The sequence below is a fragment of the Centroberyx affinis genome, unplaced genomic scaffold, assembly GCF_046629955.1.
Source record: "Centroberyx affinis isolate AG114_WGS23_722 - 3 ecotype Tasmania unplaced genomic scaffold, CSIRO-AGI_Caff_v1 ptg003146l_1, whole genome shotgun sequence".
NCBI lineage: Eukaryota > Metazoa > Chordata > Actinopteri > Beryciformes > Berycidae > Centroberyx > Centroberyx affinis.
In genome coordinates, this window is record NW_027281206.1 from 37051 (window position 1) to 56881 (window position 19831).

A 19831-nucleotide genomic window follows, 5' to 3' on the forward strand; every position below is an offset into this window, starting at 1 on the left:
AATCATTTAACCAACTTCAGGAAGAGTTCGGGCTACCTAAGATACACTTTTTCAGATTCTTACAAATTCAAAGTTTTTTAAACTCAGTACCCGAATATAAGGAAGGTCATGGACCAGAGCAGATTGAGGCACTCATTCACCAGGTATGCCTGCTGAAGAGGAAAAAAATTAGTTACATTTATCATAAACTGTTCTCTTTAAGTAATATCAGTACTCTCAGCAGCAGGCAATCATGGGAACGGGACCTTAAAACTGCAATCACTGATCACCAATGGAAAACAATTATGTTAAATGGCAAAAGAATATGCAGCAATTACAAATCCCAGGAAACTCAGTTTAAGATTATACATAAATTACAAACTACCCCATATTGCAGGAGCAAATATGACAATGACTGTTCTGGTGTATGTGTAAGGTGTAAGCAGCATGTAGGCACCTATGTGCATTTAATGTGGCTCTGTCCGGAAATTCATTTTTGGGTTGAGATTGGCAACCAAGTATCATCCATAATACGCTGTCCTATTGAGCTTAATCCTCTACAATGTATCTTAGGCCTACACGCTGCCTCACCTGAATTAACGAGATGTCAGAGAATCCTTAGTCTTCTGTGGTACTGTGCACGGTTATCAATCTTACAGTGTTGGCTAGACGATGTCAAATCATCTGTTTCAAGATGGCTTTATAATGTTCTACAACTTCTCCCATTGGAAAGGCTCACACATGTTCTCCAAGGAGACATGAATGTGTTTTTCTCTGTTTGGAGCCCTGTTATAGATTTTATTGGAGAGGACTATGCTGCAATCATATTAAAAGGTTTTACAACTTTGGGATCCAAGTGATCCCCAAAGGAGGATGATGATATATGTTTGAGTTGTTTTCTTGTCTTTTTTCGTCTGTTAGTCTGATTGTTTGTATGGTTAGTGTTCTTTAGCTCTAGTATTTGTGCTACGTACCATTCTTTTTGAGGGCAACATTGAGTGTGTAATCTGTATAAACTGAAAATAAAATGTTTGAAAGAAAGAGATACGTTTTTGTTCAGAATCCCCAGCCCCCCAGTTCTCATATTGTTTACGGCATATAGCCATAATTTAATTTTCTGTGACATGCACACATATTTCCTTTAGTAAATATGAACGCAACATTCTTAACAACCCCCGAAATGATTGGTTCTTGGTTCCTGTGATAGGAACGGGACGCTGTGATGAGGTAAATTAATGTTTAGAATGTTGCACATTCTCTGCATAATGTTGCACAGTTTGCTTGTTCACGAGTTTATGAGTTTATGTAAAGTGTCATTTAGCCTACACAAACCCAGATGAAGATTCGTCACCTTAATAGTGCACTTCAGTAATTCACTAGGCTACTTTAAAGATAAATTATTTTAGCCGGCTTCCACTCCAAAGCCCAGCGCACTCGTTGCTATAACGACGGGTAGCCCGGACAGATTTGGCAGTGACACAGCGCGTAGCAAAGCTAATTGATTTCAACGGGGCACCTTTATTTGACACAATTCATTAATTTATTATTATTCATATTGCACGTCCAAAGGAAATGCGGTCAAACCTGTAGCCTATCTCAAGTTCCAACCATTCACTTATTCGTCATACCCATTTATATAGGCTACAGTCAATAATAAAGTGTTCTTACTTCTTCTTCTTCAATGGTCAGACCCCAGCACCAGACAGAACAGCGCCTCCCTGAGTGCCGTGAGAGGACTACAGTCTAGCTTTTTATATGACAATTAAATGTGCATTTTCAATAAAATGTATTTGAGCGGAATGAAAAATAAAGAAATGGCGTTATGCCGTGCTATTCAGCTCATGTCTTGGCTGTCTCTTGAATTCTGATCCGGAAGAGTAGCATTCTCTTTCGGATCAGAATTCTTCTTTAACATTTCTCAACACAAAAACACGAAGTGTCCTTGATAACTCAACAATACGATAGATTAATGTTATGGCCATCCGTTTTAATTATTTCACCTTCCATTCTGAGAAATCAAGGTTTTTTTGGTCAGTTTTGGACAATAGGCTACATTGGCCTACCCATGATCCTCAGCCAAAACAGGAGTCGAATAAAACACACACACAGACTGTTGGCTGACGTGGCTCACGGAACGGCTGTTGTGGGCGGATTTGGCGCGTTCGACTCCTGTTTTGGCTAAATTATCTAAAATAAACCAACATCTTTACTTTTTCTTAACATAGATCATCTAGATGCAGTGTAATTACTAGTTCGGCTGTACTGGATATTTGATATATTCAGTAGATATATCTTTTTACGAACTTACTTTGGAAACCGGAAGAACTACAACTGTAGTGGCGATTTGTATCAAGCTGCATGGCGCGGCTCTAGGGATTTGTAGTTTTTAAAAAAATATTAGTGTTTTTCCTAGAATTGGAAGTTGTAAATACTGAATTGAGAGTACAGTGATGAGTTTAAGGGGATGATAAACACATTTGTGATATCAGATTTTAAATATCTAATTATTAAATGGGTGAAAATTAATTTTAACCATATTTTACCCATATTTGACAGCGCCCCCAGTTGTTGACTATACTCACATGAGAGCTGAGGTGAAGAGCTCTCCATAACAGTTGGTCCCATGTCTGTAACCCCTTTTGTTGTGGAATTATAAGCCTTCAAACATACACCGAGGTCAAGGTTCAAAGGACAGTATTTCAAAGCAGGAGCCATGTAGAATCTTCATACTGACATAATTAGGCCCAATCCCCCCCCCCCCTAAGCCCTAAACCCTGAGCCCTCACAGACTTAATTGACATCACCTGTGTGCGCAGCTGTAGTGCCTGAGTGTGAGAAGTCATGAGGGCTCGAAATGGTATAGGAGGAATGGGACAGCACTTTGTGGTATCACATGTTGCCTTGACTATGTCAGACTTTGATATCGCCCGTCAATTAATCAATTTGTAATTTGCTCTTTGTTTGCGCTTTTGTCTAAACAGCATTATTAAGATAAAATGAAAAAAAAAAGATGAATAATGTTAAATAGGCCTAGGTATATGTTTTTCAACATTGCAAAGTTTGTACTGTGCTAATGGATATAGAAAATACTTACAATATGTAAAATATGTAAAAAAAAAAAAAAAAAAAAAAGAAGAAGCAAAGGGTACTTTTAATAAAGCTTAATGAGCACAAATAAGCACATAAGAAGACTATATTAGGCTACATGCTGCTTATATTAGCAGTATCTAACATCCTTCTTAAACGTTTAGGGGTTTTAAGGTATCTATTCATGGGTTACTTTATAATTAATTTAAGTTTTTTAATGTCTTTATTGCATGGTTTACAGAGGTTTTTAAATAGAGTTATTAATGAGTTATTAATGGAAAGTGTCTTGTCTTCCTGAATTTTCCATTATATTAGAAAGTAAGCAGTCAAAATTAGATGTTTAAGGGGGTTTCTTCCATTAATAACTCCCTTAACTCATATTAAGGCGATTTTGCATTAATATAGTAAATTAATAAATTTATATTATTGTAAATTAATATAAATTTAAGGGATTAGTGGTTCATAGTTATGGAGGACCACAAGTGTCATGGAAATAGTAATCAAGCATTTCATTAATTAATAACTAATTGTACAATAAAAATGGGCATTAATAAATGTGTTTACAAATTAATTCATTAATCGATGAATAAATAGAATAAATTACAAAGTAATTGATTATTTGACATTTTAATGGGCAATAAAAAGAGGAATTATAAAAGGAATTTACAAATGAAATATTAATCCATCAATAAATAGTTCAAATTAAAAAGGGATTTACAAAAACAACCATAAAACAGTCAATAAGTACATCATTTAAAAATACATTAATGAATTCATAAATAAATAATGGAATTTAAAAATCTATATGAAAATGCAGTTTAAAAAGAGAACTAAATAACTGGATTCACAAATTGAATTAAGAATACAGATTTTAATCAGGCATTTAAAAGAGCAATTTCCTTTCCCATTTGCATTTCCATTTCCCCGCTGCTTTTCCTTTTCCTATTAGCTATTACCTCTCCATTTAGCCTTTCCGCGACATTTTGGGCCTTGCGCTGGTAAAACGAGGTAAAATAATGCAAATTAGCTATGGGATGTAACAAGCTCTCTGATTGGCTATCACCTGGCATGTCATATGCAGAGGTATGTCATGGATTTGGGAAGGAGAAAGTAACCAATCAGAGAGCTTGTTGTTGTTGAGCTTGAGGTTGTTTTTGTAAATCCCTCTTTAATTTGAACTATTTATTGATGGATTCATATTTCATTTGTAATTTTTTTTTTTTTATCATTCATCTTTTATTGCCCATTCAAATATCAAATAATGAATTACATTGTCATTTAGTCTGTTTATTCATAGATTAATAAAATATTTTGTAAACAAATTTATTAATGCCTATTGTTTTTTTTGTACAATTAGTTATCAATTAATTAAATGGTTTATTACTATTTCCGTGACACTTCTGGTCCTCCATACTGAGTGAGAGCAGAGGTTTTTTTCCCCTATTCATATGCAACAGCTATTTATCATTCTATATTTTCTTTTCTGCATTGTATTTTGGATTTGGAAATTTTGATGTGATTTGATGTGTGAGAATCTGAAGAAAGCAGATAATATAAAGTCAATCAGCAGAATGTTTCAAATCTAATTCAAATGACTTTATTTTTCCAAGGAACTTTATGTTTCAGATCAGATGCATCATACAGGCCACACACACACACACACACACACAGAACACTTAATACACACATTAGCTGTCATGAGGAGACAGCATTAAAACTATTCAAAAGACACAAGTAAAAAAACAATAGTAAATTCATTCATAATCTCTGGAAAACAAACTTTGGTTTCTACGGAAGCCGAGAATGGCCGTGCTTGCAATTATTTTTTTTAATGCCGTTATCTCGAGATAACGAGATAATTAACCCGTTATCACTATCCCACCTTCACTGGTAAAATCTTCAGAGGGAGTTCATCCCACGTGTAAAAGTATGGAAACAGCCTGTCAGTGAAAGTGTGTGTGAAGGTGTGTATGTGTGTGTTCGTATCAGGATCAGAGAATGACAGCTTTCCTCTGTTCCAGTCCAGATGCAGTCTGATCCTCTGGAGCATCTTCCTCACTGGGAGAACAGTGTCTGGATCTGATGGGGAGACTGCTGTGTATTCACCATTAGAGAACTCTATTCTCCATAATCCAGACCGTATGCGTCCCTTCCTCTGGACAGACTCTGCTAACACACCCAGTCTCCAGTCTGTATTGTCTCCAACCTCAAAATCCCAGCTGTGAGTTCCTGAGTTAAATCCCTCTGATCCCAGGACAGACCAGGACCGGTCAAACCTCTCTGGGTTTCCAGGAAGCTTCTGCTCCTCTCCCCATCTCACACTGGTCAGATCTTCAGACAGAATGAGTTCTGGATAGGCAGTGTTTGGGTCCAGAACCACAGGAGTGTAGGAGACCATCTTCTTCATCTTGTCCCAGACTGTGAAGCTCAGGTTGCCCAGGTGTTTGGCCTCGTCTATCAGAGCTCCTGAGACCAGCTGTGGATCCTCCAGCAGGGGGCGCTGGACTCTTTCCACTGTAGCCTTGTAGTTCTGCAGGAACGAGACGTCTTCAGCTCTCAGCTCCTTCTCTATGGCTCTGACTGTGTCTGAAAGAGCTGCCATCTCTCTGCTCAGACCCTCAATCTTCTCCTTCGTCGTCTGACTCTTCTGCTCCTCTTCCTCCCTCAGTGCAGCGATCCTGGCCTCCTCTTCCTCTTGGAGAAACTGGTGAAGCTTCTTAAACTCCTCCTTAATCTGCCTCTCTGTGCGTCGGGCCTGGACCTTAATGTGTTCTGCTGTTTGATAACAGTTTCCTTTAACTTTATTAAAGAGCTTCAGTTTCTCCTTTAAGGGCTTCAGTGATTCCTGAATTTCCTCCTTGAGATCCTGTGCAGCTTCATCGATGGGTTTGAATCTGTGGTCGGTGTGTGTTTTTGAATCTCGACAGACAACACACACTGGCTGCTGATGGTCCAGACAGAAGAGCTTGAGTTTCTCAGAGTGCAGACTGCAGAGAAGCTCAGATCCTGCTGAAGCTTTCTGATCTCTCTCCAGTAAGAAAGCCTCACACAGGTTCTTTAACACCAAACTAACAGGTGGTTCACTCTGTAAAGATATTTCCTTACAAATTGGACAGTCATGTATTTGTTTCTCTGTCCACCAGCTCTGCAGACAGGCTTTACAGAAGCTGTGGCTGCATGACAGGACGACAGGATCTTTAAAGATGTCATGGCAGATGGGACAGGAGAGATTCTCCTCTGATCTGAAAGACATTTTCTCTCTGAGTGAAGATAAAAACAAACCGGACAGACCGCTCAAACAGGAATTCAGTCAGTCAGTCGTGGCACCACTCCCTCCTCTAGAATGTTCCCTGAAAGTTACTTTCACGTTGAGTCGTGGTTCCTCTAAAACTCACGTTCAGTTTGTGCAGTCAGCAGCAGGTTGAAGTGGCAGTATTCCAGTATTCCCAGTATTCCCAGAATTCCCTCCTGTAGCTGTCCTCCCTCAGTGGAAGTCATGGGTTTGGTCTGAAGGTGAATCTTATCGTCTGTCTCTCGGTGTGTGTGTCTCTTCTCAGTGAGGAGTGAAAACATAACAACCTGTTTCCTGGTTTGTCTCAGGTGAAGCACATTAAGGGGTGGAGCTTTGTCCTGCTTCAGAATTAAAGTGACAGGATAAACTAAGAATGTATAACAGTGACTCAGGGGAAGGGGCGAAGCATTTCAGGTTGTTTCAATGTGTCAATCAGAGTTAAATGTTCTCGTACGTCATTGGCTGTTTAACTCTGATTGACACATGGAAATGACCTGAAATAACAGATTGTGTTGTTTTAAGAGACCAAGGCCTTTTAGACAGAAAGAAGTGCTGAAGAGTGACAGGTGTTGATGTTGTGTGTTTCTTTTTTCCACATATTTTACATCCAGTCCAGAGTCTGTTTCTCATCTAAATAATCATTGGACAATACAAGTCAAATGAGCCTTGCAGTGATACAAACTTTGTCCTACAGGTAATAATTTGTTTAATATTTTGTTTCTGGGCATATTCAACCTGATTTGATGAATCTTGAATACACACAATTGATTAAAAACAGTCAAACTATATTGCACTACAGTTCATTTTTAACGCTCAATCGTTTTCAGGCTTATGGTCCTTGGGCCCCAGAAGTTAGTGATGCTAGTTCAGCATAAAATGGTGATTATGGAATTTTAAGTGTTAGTTGCTATGGCAACAACACAGTCTGGACATTAAGGCTGTAAAGTCTGTCACTCTGTGAGAACTGAGCAGATGAGTCTGTTAGTAAACTGTCAGAACTCAACTGAAAGCTAACGTTAGCGACGAGGCTAACGTAGCTTTATCACAGACTGGACTTCTCTCTCTAGCTCTCCTAGTCAACATTAGCATGTTAGCAATCCATGGCAGCAAGGAGACAGAGAAGCTGCTTTGGTTCTTGCTGTAAAACCTCTCAGCTCAGTGACTTGCTGTGAGTCGCTTTATACAGAAGCTAGTCCAAGTTAAGCTTCGAAAACCTTTTTATCTCAGTGAAAGTCTATGCGAGTCCCCCTGGCGCCCCCTGCTGGCCGGCTGCTGCTGTTTCTACTCACAGAGGTTCCGGCTGTGGAGGAGGGAGCAGCCGCCGGAGAAGACATCTGATTGGTGGTTCTCAGGTTCTGACCTCCGATTCGCCGGTGTCCTCTGCCGGCCGCCTCTGGTGATTGGAGGAGAAAACAGTTGTGATGATGAGGACAGGATGTGACGCTTCAGCACAAACACACAGAAACCAGGAAAACATCAGAAAACAGCCGACTAACAAGGATTCAGTATCATGGAATATCGGTACATTTGTTTTATATAGTTTTACATAGTTGGTTTTAGTCGTCTTTTTTACTCTGTATGTGTACAGTTGTTATTTATGCTCATACTATTTCATGTTAAGTGTCTTTGAATATCTTGTAAAGCGCTATACAAATAAAATATATTATTAGTAGTAGTAGGAGTAGTAGTAGTAATAGTAGTAGTATTATCATTAAACCCATTCGTAGGCAAGGTCTGGTTATTATTAATGGTAGTATAAATATTATTGTTATTATTAGCAGTAGTAGTTCTTTAAGTAATAACAGTGGCAGCATTACTGTTACTTTTCATATTTGTATTAATAGTAGTAGTAGTAGAAGTTGTAGTGTAAGTGTAAGTATTAGTGTTAGTATTAGTAGTGGTAGTAGTAGTAGCAGTAGCAGTAGTAGTAGTAGTAGTGGTAATGCCAGTGGTAGTAGTAATAATAATAGTATTAGTGGTGGTAGTAGTAGTAGTAGTAGTTGTTGAAGTATTATTAGCAGCTGTAGTACGGCGTACCTCTACTACTAGTAGAGGTTGTAGTAGCAGTATAATATTAGTGTTAGTCACATTAGTAGTAGAAGTTGTTCTAGTCTTAGAGTCTTAGTCTTAGAATTAATAGTATTAGTATCGGTAATAGTATTAGCATTATTGTTAGCCTTAGTTTCAGTTATTTGTATGAGTGTTAGTATTAGCATTAGCATTAGCTTTAGTATTAGCATTACCATTAGTTTCAATATGAGTTGGTAATAGTATTAGTTTTATCAGTATCAGTATTGGTGTTAGTATCAGTATGAAAACTGTTCTTTGTACCTCTGTGGAGGTTCATCAGAGGAGGTCTGAGTGCTGAGGTTCCTCCTGCTCCTCCCTGCTCCTCCTCCTTCTCCTCCCTCTCCTCCTCCTCCTCCTCTCCCCCAGGGCTGTCCTGGGTCTCCAGCCCAGGATCAAGGCTCTGTTCTGGGACAGGCCCAGCTCCCTGCTCCCCTGTCTGGAGCTCCCTGTCTGGAGGACTGGAGCCTTCCAGCCCAGGATCAGAGCTGTGGGCTGGGGGAGCGGCAGGCGCCTCGCCCCCCTCTGAAGCCCCGCCCCCTCGGGAGCCCCACCCACCTCCGAGCACCACCCCCTCTGGAGCCCCGCCCCCCTCAGGAGCCTCGGCTATAGGCTGACAGTCTGGATCTGACATCTGTGAAGCTGAGGATACACAGGAACAGTCTTAGGGCAATGAGTATGAGTGTGAAAATCACAACTTGATAAATTCCCTACTACAGTATATAAAGAGCAGGTTATGTGTGGCAGAAATGTACATGAGCACAAAGTCTAAAAATATGCATAAAATACTATAACAAATATAAATGTAGATATAAAGTATAAAGCCTACATGAGGCTTCTGCATCAAGACTGATAATACTTCTATACTTTTACTGAAGTAAACTTTTGAATGCAGAACTTTTACTTTAATAAAGTATTTTTCCATTATGGTATTTGATATTTTTACTTCAGTAAAGGATCAGAGGAGTTTTTCCACCGCGGATACAGAGAAATATAACTGACCTGAGAGCAGTGTTCCTCCTGTCTGTTCAGTTAAAGTCTGTCGGTCTGAGAGTTCAACAGACCGCTCCAGTTACACATCTACCTCTCTACCTCTCTCTCTCTCTCTCTCTCTCTCTCTCTCTCTCTCTTTCTCTCTTTCTCTCTGTCTCTAATGCATCAGAGTGAAGGTAGAGCGAGGCAGAGTGTGAATGCGAGAGAGAGAGAGATGTGATTCTGGGTAAAACCAGGAAGTAAAGTCGTCTCCCAGGACAAAGTTTGAGTGTTGTCATGGTAACCCTGGCTTACATGGAAGTGTTTGTGTGTGTGTGTGTGTGTGTGTGTTTGTAGTGACTCAGCAGCTCAGCAACTAAACACACAACAAAACCGCTTCCTTTGTATGAGATACACGCTGAAGAGAGACAGAGTGAGTGTGTGTGTGTGTGTGTGTGTGTGTGTGTGTGTGTGTGTGGGAGGCAGTGTTGGTAGTATTTTTTTTAACCTTTACATAATTTTGCTGAATATTGCAATCAAGATATAAATTGCAGTTTTTGCAGTAAACGGATTTTTCAATATTTTAGATTTCAGAGAACAAGAAACATTTTGAATCACAAACTGAGATGTTGTTGCTGAAGATTTGTTGTTTGAATACAATGAAAGCTTTTTTTTTTACAAAGTGCAGTTACAATCCAAAGAGCATTATAAAAAGGTTTTCCTGTGATTTAAAAAGTGGAGTGAGTCCCAGTGTTGGTTGAAAAATCAGGAAAATCATTTCCATGGTTGAGTGTCTGTTCATTCTTTAGGCAGCAGCGCCACCTGCTGTCCAACCAACAAACTACCAGTTTACTGTCAATATTCTGTAGACGCTTTTAGGACATCACACATCCAAGTTTTGGATAGTTGCTATGTATGCCTACATGACTACAAATATAAGCTATGAAAAAACAAACATGTATTTTTCATTTAGGCCTACTACAGATTTCACTTTAAACATGTTCTTTATTTTCCACTTTTGTGCATTGTATTAGTCTATATTTTAATTTGATGAGGGGCATCAATTCAGCAAACTCTAATTCATGGCAAAGTCTATGAATTTAATACTTTTTGCAACCAAAACATTGGAAACTGCATATAGAGAGTAAATTTGTGTGGACAAAGTGCAGCAGTGACTGATGTCTCAGCGTTCATCTGATGAACCTCTTCCATCTGTTGGACAGGAGGAAACCTCCGGCCTCTAGAGGGCGGCAGAGTGCTGGACCTGACCAGGTAGGAGGACCAGGAAACTACAAACACAAACAGGTTCAGCTCCAGATCCGGTCTTGAGATCATTACAGTTTTTTCTGAATGCTTAAACACTAACAGTGATTCTTGAAGCACTATCTCTGTAGAACATTTTGAGAAAAAAAAATGTAAATAACTTTTTCCTCTTATTTGTATTGATAGTGTGTTATGTTTGGAATACACATCCATACTTTACACATTAAGATACCTGTGTGTTTTTTTATTTATTTATTTATTTTTTATTTACGTAACAAAAATAACAATACAACATAAAAACACACATAAATGACAGAAAAAAACAAACAAACAAACATGCAGAGACATCGGAAAAGAGAAGAAATACACTGTAAACATAACAAATGTAAAACAAAGTATATTACATAACTAGTGAGAATGGAGATCACAGCCCAGTTATGAAGAAAAAAAGGTAGAGAAAGTCTAACTGATATAAACAAATGCAGGTAGTCAAATAAGCTTATATATAAATAAAACGTATAAAGTTACATAAAAGAACAGAACATAATATAGTATTATATACTCCATTTACAGTTTATTTACAAAAACTGTAAATGGAGTATATAATACTATATTTACTATATTACTATATAATACTATATTTATAGTTTTATGTTTCAGATCAGATGCATCATACAGGCCACACACACACACACACACACACACACACACACAGAACACTTAATACACACATTAGCTGTCATGAGGAGACAGCATTAAAACTATTCAAAAGACAAAAGTAAAAACAATAGTAAATTAATTCATAATCTCTGGAAAACAAACTTTGGTTTTCTCCAGATAACGAGATAATTAATCTGTGGCCGTTACTTTGTTTTCCAGAGATCTCCAGATGATTTTGTCGTTATCAATGGAAAAACATGTTATCTGGAGATAATGACATAAATAACTCCATATCTGGACAAAACAAAGTTAAATTAACTCGTTATCATGGAAAAACGGCGTAATAAAATGTATGAATATATGTCCAGTGGGTTCTATAAGACGGATGGTCAGATCACATATCTTTATTCAGTTTCCATTTCAATCAACTTCATTAGCATGACAAGTAATAGGCTGCTGACTGTATGTTGCCAAAGCTTACATAAATAATGGAGACAAAAATCATAAGCAAACAAAATGATTAGAACAAACTGTAAACGAATGCAGATCAACCTGATTATGCAACATAAAACACACAGAGACTCACATTCATTCTGATATAACAGGTATTGTATATATATATAGATATAATAGGTATTGTAGTTTTTTGTTATTTGATAAAGTTTCAAATTCACTGCGTTTCTGGATTATTCTGGAAAAAATGTCTCTCCTATAATAATTTCTCCATCAGCACTTTGACTCTGATGAAGACCGGTTCTTGGTCGATACGCGTTAGTCGCTGTTTTTATAATGGAGCCGCTATAATAAAGACTTTTTACATTTTAGTACAGGACCGATAGATAGATAGATAGATAGATAGATAGATAGATAGATAGATAGATAAGAAATTGATTATTCCCACATCATCATCATCATCATCAGCATCATCTTCATCCCTAACTGTGCTGTTCCAGTGTTACAGAGACCTTCACTGGTAAAATCTTCAGAGGGAGTTCATCCCAAGTGTCAAAGAATGGAAACAGCCAGCTCCCAGATTGTATTGTCTCCAACCTCAACATCCCAGCTGTGAGTTCCTGAGTTAAAGCCCTCTGATCCCAGGACAGACCAGGAGTAAATCCTCTCTGGGTTTTCAGGAAGCTGCTGCTCTTTTGCACGTCTCACACTGGTCAGATCTTCAGACAGGATGAGGTTTGGACCGGCAGTGTTTGGGTCCAGAATCACAGGATTGTAGGAGACCATCTCCTTCATCTTGTCCCAGACTGCGAAGCTCAGGTTGCCCAGGTGTTTGGCCTCGTCTATCAGAGCTCCTGAGACCAGCTGTGGATCCTCCAGCAGGGGGCGCTGGACTCTTTCCACTGTAGCCTTGTAGTTCTGCAGGAACGAGACGTCTTCAGCTCTCAGCTCCTTCTCTATGGCTCTGACTGTGTCTGAAAGAGCTGCCATCTCTCTGCTCAGACCCTCAATCTGCTCCTTCATCGTCTGACTCTTCTGCTCCTCTTCCTCCCTCAGTGCAGCGATCCTGGCCTCCTCTTCCTCTTGTAGAAACTGGTGAAGCTTCTGAAACTCCTCCTTAATCTGCCTCTCTGTGCGTCGGGCCTGGACCTTAATGTGTTCTGCTGTTCGATCACAGTTTCCTTTAACTTCATTAAAGAGCTTCAGTTTCTCCTTTAAGGGCTTCAGTGATTCCTGAAGTTCCTCCTTGAGATCCAATGCAGCTTCATCGATGGGTCTGAATCTGTGGTTGGTGTGTGTTTTTGAATCTCGACAGACAACACACACTGGCTGCTGATGGTCCAGACAGAAGAGCTTGAGTTTCTCAGAGTGCAGACTGCAGAGAAGCTCAGATCCTGCTGAAGCTCTTTGATCTCTCTCCAGTAAGAAAGACTTATACAGGTTCTTTAACACCAAGTTACGAGGTGGTTCACTCTTTGAAGATCTTTTCTTACAAAGTAGACAGTCATGTATTTGTTTCTCTGTCCACCAGCTCTGCAGACAGGCTTTACAGAAGCTGTGGCTGCATGACAGGACGACAGGATCTTTAAAGATGCCATGGCAGACAGAACAGGAGAGATTCTCCTCTGATCTGGAAGACATTTTCTCTCTCAGTGAAGATAAAAACAAACTGGACAGACAGGCTCAAACAGGACGTGAGTCAGCCAGTCGTGGCACCACTCCCTCCTCTAGAATGTTCCCTGAAAGTTACTTTCACGTTGAGTCGTGGTTCCTCTAAAAGTCACGTTCAGTTTGTGCAGTCAGCAGTAGGTTGAAGTGGCAGTTTTCCAGTATTCCCAGTATTCCCAGTATTCCCTCCTGTAGCTGTCCTCCCTCAGTGGAAGTCGTGGGTTTGGTCTGAAGGTGAATCTTATCGTCTGTCTCTCGGTGTGTGTGTCTCTTCTCAGTGAGGAGTGAAAAAACAAGAACCTCTGTTTCCTGGTTTGTCTCGGTGAAGCACATTAAGGGGCGGAGCTTTGTCCTGCTTCAGAATTAAAGTGACAGGATAAACTAAGAATGTATAACAGTCAGTACCATGTGATTTGGCAAATGTGACTCAGGGGAAGGGGCGGAGCATTTCAGTCAAGAAGACATCAACTCATTTCTCAACAGTATTGACTTACCACAACTTAGTGAAGACCAAACCAACATACTTGATTTATCAATAACACAAGACGAACTTCTCACTGCCCTCAATCTTATGCCTAATAATAAAGCACCTGGACCTGATGGCTTCCCTGCTGAGTTCTATAAACACTTCTGGTCCATCATAGCACCACTCTTTAACCGAATGATAACTGAAACAAAACAAATTCAAGACTTCCAGCAATCATGAATACAGACACAATTTCACTCCTCCTTAAACTAACAAAGACCCAACTCTACCATCAAGTTATCGTCCCATCTCTCTCATCAACGTAGATATAAAAATCATCAGTAAGACACTAGCCCACAGAATAGAAAAAGTCACTGCATCCATAATCCATCCAGATCAAACTGGTTTTATCGAAGGTAGACACGCATCCAGCAACACACGCAGACTGTTTTGACTTAATGCATTATTCATCACTAGAACAAACAAGAACCATCATAGCCACCTTAGATGCAGAAAAAGCCTTTGATGGGGTAAACTGGATGTTTCTGTTTGCCACATTAGAGATTTGGCTTTGGGGAATCATTTATTAATTGGATCAAGATTCTTTACACCTCACCTTCAGCCACAGTCATCACCAATGGACTAACATCACAAAGCTTCACACTGCACAGGGGGACTAGGCAAGGATGCCCACTCTCCCCTTCTCTATTCACCATTTTCATCGAACCGCTAGCAGCAGCCATCCGTCAGAATCCAAACACAAAACACACATCATAAGATCAGTCTTTACGCAGACGATATACTGCTGTTCCTACAAGACCCTCCCTCATCACTACAAGAACAATAAAACTTATTGAATTATTCGCCAAAATTTCAGAATATTCTGTTAACTGGAATAAGTCTTCTATCTTTCCACTACACAGCAACAGCTGGGATGTGGCAGCCCATACACCACCTATCCCATTATGCACAGGTCACATCACATATTTAGGCATCAATGTTTCCCCCAGGCTGTCAGAGCTGTTCGGGCTCAACTTCACTCCGCTACTCAAAAAAATAAATGACGACCTCCAGCGCTGGAAGAACCTACCATTTTCCATTATGGGCAGAATATCCACCATTAAAATGACAATACTTCCTAAAATAAATTATCTATTTTCAATGATTCCAACTCAACCCACCCTTACCTGGTTCAAATGTGTAGACTCAATCATTTCCAAATTCTACTGGAAAAACAAGACACCGAGAATTAAATTGACCACTTTACAAAAACCAAAAGCACAAGGAGGCCTTGAAGCTCTGAATTTTTACCATTACTCTCTGGCAAATCAGCTTCAATATATATTCAAATGGATTCACCCTAACACATTAGAAAACACATGGTTAGATATAGAACAAACAGTTTGTAAAGATATTCCGATTTCAGACCTACCATTCCTTAGCCAGACAATCAAACACCATCCTTGTTTCAAAACATTAACAATAGCAGCAGCTCTGACAGCCTGGTGGAAATTCCACAAAATCACAAATACCACCTTTGCACCATCCAAATTTACTCCCATCTGGAATAACCCTTACTTTACAATTAACAAGAAACCACTTAACTTCCGCACATGGATTGATCCCTATTAAACAGGCTCCCTCCTCAGGGTCTGGAAGGGATCAAGCCTACAATGGGCCAGCCCCCTCCTATAAGGGTCTGGGGGCGACCCAAAGTGGGACCAACATCAGATGCAATAAATAAAAATCTCCACAAATAAAACATTGGAAACACAGTAACAACGGCACAGAAATGACATTCATAGTAATAATTCTAAAAGGTTGTTATTAAACTACTACACTGTTGACCCAGCATGCCTGACCCTGCCAGCCCGTTCTGGAGCTGCCGGGTGGCGCCCCGACCCTGCTTCACTGCCAGTGGCTGGGCGGACGTGCTGCTCGCACCCTCCCTGACTTTAGTATTATTATCGTTATTAGGGGTGGTGGTGGTGGTGATGATATTTGATACTTTTACTTCAGTAAAGGATTTGAGGACTTTTTCCACCACTGAAAATCACACGTTCATAAACATCACTATTCTGTGAGTGAAGGTTTTAAGAACCGTATTGTGCTTTACTTTCATGCCAACGATCACTTTGTAAAAGTAGGAGTCATTTTTTTTTTACTGTAGAGATTCAGTTTGAATGAAACTCTTGCTGCACCTTACTGAGTTTTGTCCCGACACTGCAGGGTTGAGGGTTCAAATTCTCAAACAGTGGAGAAGATTTATGAACTGATATAGGTTAGATCACTGGAGAGAGAGATAGAGAGAGAGAGAGAGGGACAGAGAGAGAGATTTGATGTGTGAGAACCTGAAGAAAGCAGATAATATAAAGTCAATCAGCAGAATGTTTCAAATCTAATTCAAATGACTTTATTTTTACAAGGAACTTTATGTTTCAGATCAGATGCATCATACAGGCCACACACACACACACACACACACACACACACACAGAACACTTAATACACACATTAGCTGTCATGAGGAGACAGCATTAAAACTATTCAAAAGACAAAAGTAAAAACAATAGTAAATTCATTCATAATCTCTGGAAAACAAACTTTGGTTTTCTCCAGATAACGAGATAATTAATCTGTGGCCGTTACTTTGTTTTCCAGAGATCTCCAGATGATTTTGTCGTTATCTCTGGAAAACAACATGTGTTATCTGGAGATAATGACATAAATAACTCCATATCTGGACAAAACAAAGTTAAATTAGCTCGTTATCATGGAAAAACGGCGTAATAAAATGTATGAATATATGTCCAGTGGGTTCTATAAGATGGATGGTCAGATCACATATCTTTATTCAGTTTCCATTTCAATCAGCTTCATTAGCATGACAAGTAATAGGCTGCTGACTGTATGTTGCCAAAGCTTACATAAATAATGGAGACAAAAATCATAAGCAAACAAAATGATTAGAACAAACTGTAAACGAATGCAGATCAACCTGATTATGCAACATAAAACACACAGAGATTCACATTCATTCTGATATAACAGGTATTGTATATATATAGATATAATAGGTATTGTAGTTTTTTGTTACTTGATCAAGTTTAAAATTCACTGCGTTTCTGGATTATTCTGGAAAAAATGTCTCTCCTATAATAATTTATCCATCAGCACTTTGACTCTGATGAAGACCGGTTCTTGGTCGATACGCGTTAGTCTCTGTTTTTATAATGGAGCCGCTATAATAAAGACTTTTTAGATTTTAGTACAGGACCTGCAGATAGATTTTTTCATTTCAAACCTTTATTTAAACTCGAATAACCATTGAGGTTGCCCTCATTTACAATGATGTCGAGTTACAAACAAGTTCAAAGTATTAAATAAATAGGACAAGACATAGATGACAATAAAGAAAATCAATTAAAACAGTTACACATTGAGGCAGGGAGGTTTGTGATCATGGTTTTAAATTGTCCATAGGTTAGTAGAGTATTGGTTTTTAGTGTGTGTTGAAGATCATTCCAGGAATTTGGAGCACTAAAATAAAAGGCTGATTGTCCAAATTTAGACCGTGCTTGGGGGACCTTAAGCATAAGCAAGTCATTTGAGCGAGTTTGATAGGGTCCAAGGTTCCAGTCCAACAACATTGAAATGTAGGGTGGTAGCTTTCCAACGAGGGCTTTATATATAAACAAATACCAATGTTTATTACGCCTCTGCCAGAGAAGACCAACCCACCTTATTGTAGAGAGTGCAATGGTGAGTACCATAGCTATCACCAGTAATAAATCTGAGGGCAGAATGATAAACCGTGTCTAGGGGTTTAAGGGTGGAAAGAGCAGCATTTCTGTAAATTACATCCCCATAATCCAACACTGATAGGAAGACTGCCTCAACAATCCTCTTTCTGCTATTCATAGGGAAGCCGGTTCTGTTTCTGTAAAAGAAGCCAATTTTTTGACGCAGTTTGCTGACAAGATTGTCTATATGGTATGGATAGATAGATAGATAGATAGATAGATAGATAGATAGATAGATAGATAAGAACTTTATTATTCCCAGATCATCATCATCACCATCATCTTCATCTCTAACTGTGCTGTTCCACTGTTACAGAGACCTTCACTGGTAAAATCTTCAGAGGTTTAACTGTGGTAAAGTATGGAAACAGCCTGTCAGTGAAGGTGTGTGTGAAGGTGTGTATGTGTGTGTTAGTATCAGGATCAGAGAATGACAGCTTTCCTCTGTTCCAGTCCAGATGCAGTCTGATCCTCTGGAGCTTCTTCCTCACTGGGAGGACAGTGTCTGGATTTGATGGGGTGAATGCTGTGTATTTACCATCATCGAAGAATATTCTCCATAATCCAGACCGCTTGCCTCTCTCCCTCTGGACAGACTCTGCTAACACACCCAGAGTCCAGAATGTATTGTCTCCAACCTCAACATCCCAGCTGTGAGTTCCTGAGTTAAAGCCATCTGATCCCAGGACAGACCAGGACCAGAAAATCCTCTCTGGGTTTTTAGGAAGCTGCTGCTCTTCTCCCCATCTCCCACCGGTCAGATCTTCAGACACCGGCAGTGTTTGGGTCCAGAATCACAGGAGTGTAGGAGACCATCTCCTTCATCTTGTCCCAGACTGTGAAGCTCAGGTTGCCCAGGTGTTTGGCCTCGTCTATCAGAGCTCCTGAGACCAGCTGTGGATCCTCCAGCAGGGGGCGCTGGACTCTTTCCACTGTAGCCTTGTAGTTCTGCAGGAACGAGACGTCTTCAGCTCTCAGCTCCTTCTCTATGGCTCTGACTGTGTCTGAAAGAGGCGCTATCTCTCTGCTCAGACCCTCAACCTGCTCCTTCATCGTCTGACTCTTCTGCTCCTCTTCCTCCCTCAGTACAGCGATCCTGGCCTCCTCTTCCTCTTGGAGAAACTGGTGAAGCTTCTTAAACTCCTCCTTAATCTGCTTCTCTGTGTGTCGGGCCTGGACCTTAATGTGTTCTGCTGTCTGATCACAGTTTCCGTTAACTTCATTAAAGAGCTCCAGTTTCTTCTTTAAGGGCGTCAGTGATTCCTGAAGTTCCTCCTTGAGATCCAGTGCAGCTTCATCGATGGGTTTGAATCTGTGGTTGGTGTGTGTTTTTGAATCTCGACAGACAAGACACACTGGCTGCTGATGGTCCAGACAGAAGAGCTTGAGTTTCTCAGAGTGCAGACTGCTGAGAAGCTCAGATGCTGCTGAAGCTCTCTGATCTCTCTCCAGTAAGAAAGACTCACACAGGTTCTTTAACACCAAACTAACAGGTGGTTCACTCTGTAAAGATATTTCCTTACAAAGTGGACAGTCATGTATTTGTTTCTCTGTCCACCAGCTCTGCAGACAGGCTTTACAGAAGCTGTGGCTGCATGACAGGACGACAGGATCTTTAAAGATGTCATGGCAGACGGGACAGGAGAGATCCTCCTCTGATCTGGAAGACATTTTCTCTCTCAGTGAAGATAAAAACTCACCAGGCAGACGGCTCAAACAGGAAGTGAGTCAGCCAGTTGTGGTACCACTCCCTCATCTAGAAAGTGAAAGTTACTTTCACTCTTAGTCATGGTTCCTCTAAAAGTCCTGAATCAGCAGCAGGTTGAAGTGGCAATTTTCCAGTATTTCCAGTATTCCCAGAATTCCCAGTATTCCCTCCTGTAGCTGTCCTCCCTCAGTGGAAGTCGTGGGTTTGGTCTGAAGGTGAATCTTATCGTCTGTCTCTCGGTGTGTGTGTCTCTTCTCAGTGAGGAGTGGAAAAATAACAACCTCTGTTTCCTGGTTTGTCTCGGTGAAGCACATTAAGGGGCGGAGCTTTGTCCTGCTTCAGAATTAAAGTGGCAGGATAAACTAAGAATGTATAACAGTCAGTACCATGTGATTTTGCAAATGTGACTCAGG

At 39.9% G+C, this 19831-nt stretch overlaps 2 protein-coding genes and 1 pseudogene across 2 annotated transcripts; all 3 read right to left on the reverse strand.

Annotated features, from left to right (window-relative positions):
- Positions 1 to 4445: 4445 nt before the first annotated feature.
- On the reverse strand, positions 4446 to 6617 carry LOC139659577 (nuclear factor 7, ovary-like). The gene has a single exon (XM_071537889.1). The coding sequence runs from the start codon at positions 6317 to 6319 to the stop codon at positions 4940 to 4942; it is 1380 nt and encodes a 459-aa protein (XP_071393990.1). The 5' UTR covers positions 6320 to 6617; the 3' UTR covers positions 4446 to 4939.
- A 5708-nt stretch (positions 6618 to 12325) lies between these two features.
- On the reverse strand, positions 12326 to 13414 carry LOC139659579 (E3 ubiquitin-protein ligase TRIM35-like). Its single transcript, XM_071537891.1, has one exon. It carries the CDS (start codon positions 13412 to 13414, stop codon positions 12326 to 12328), a length of 1089 nt encoding a protein of 362 aa, XP_071393992.1.
- Positions 13415 to 17916: 4502 nt separating this feature from the next.
- Positions 17917 to 19381, reverse strand: LOC139659581 (nuclear factor 7, ovary-like; annotated as a pseudogene).
- Between the last annotated feature and the right edge of the window lie 450 nt (positions 19382 to 19831).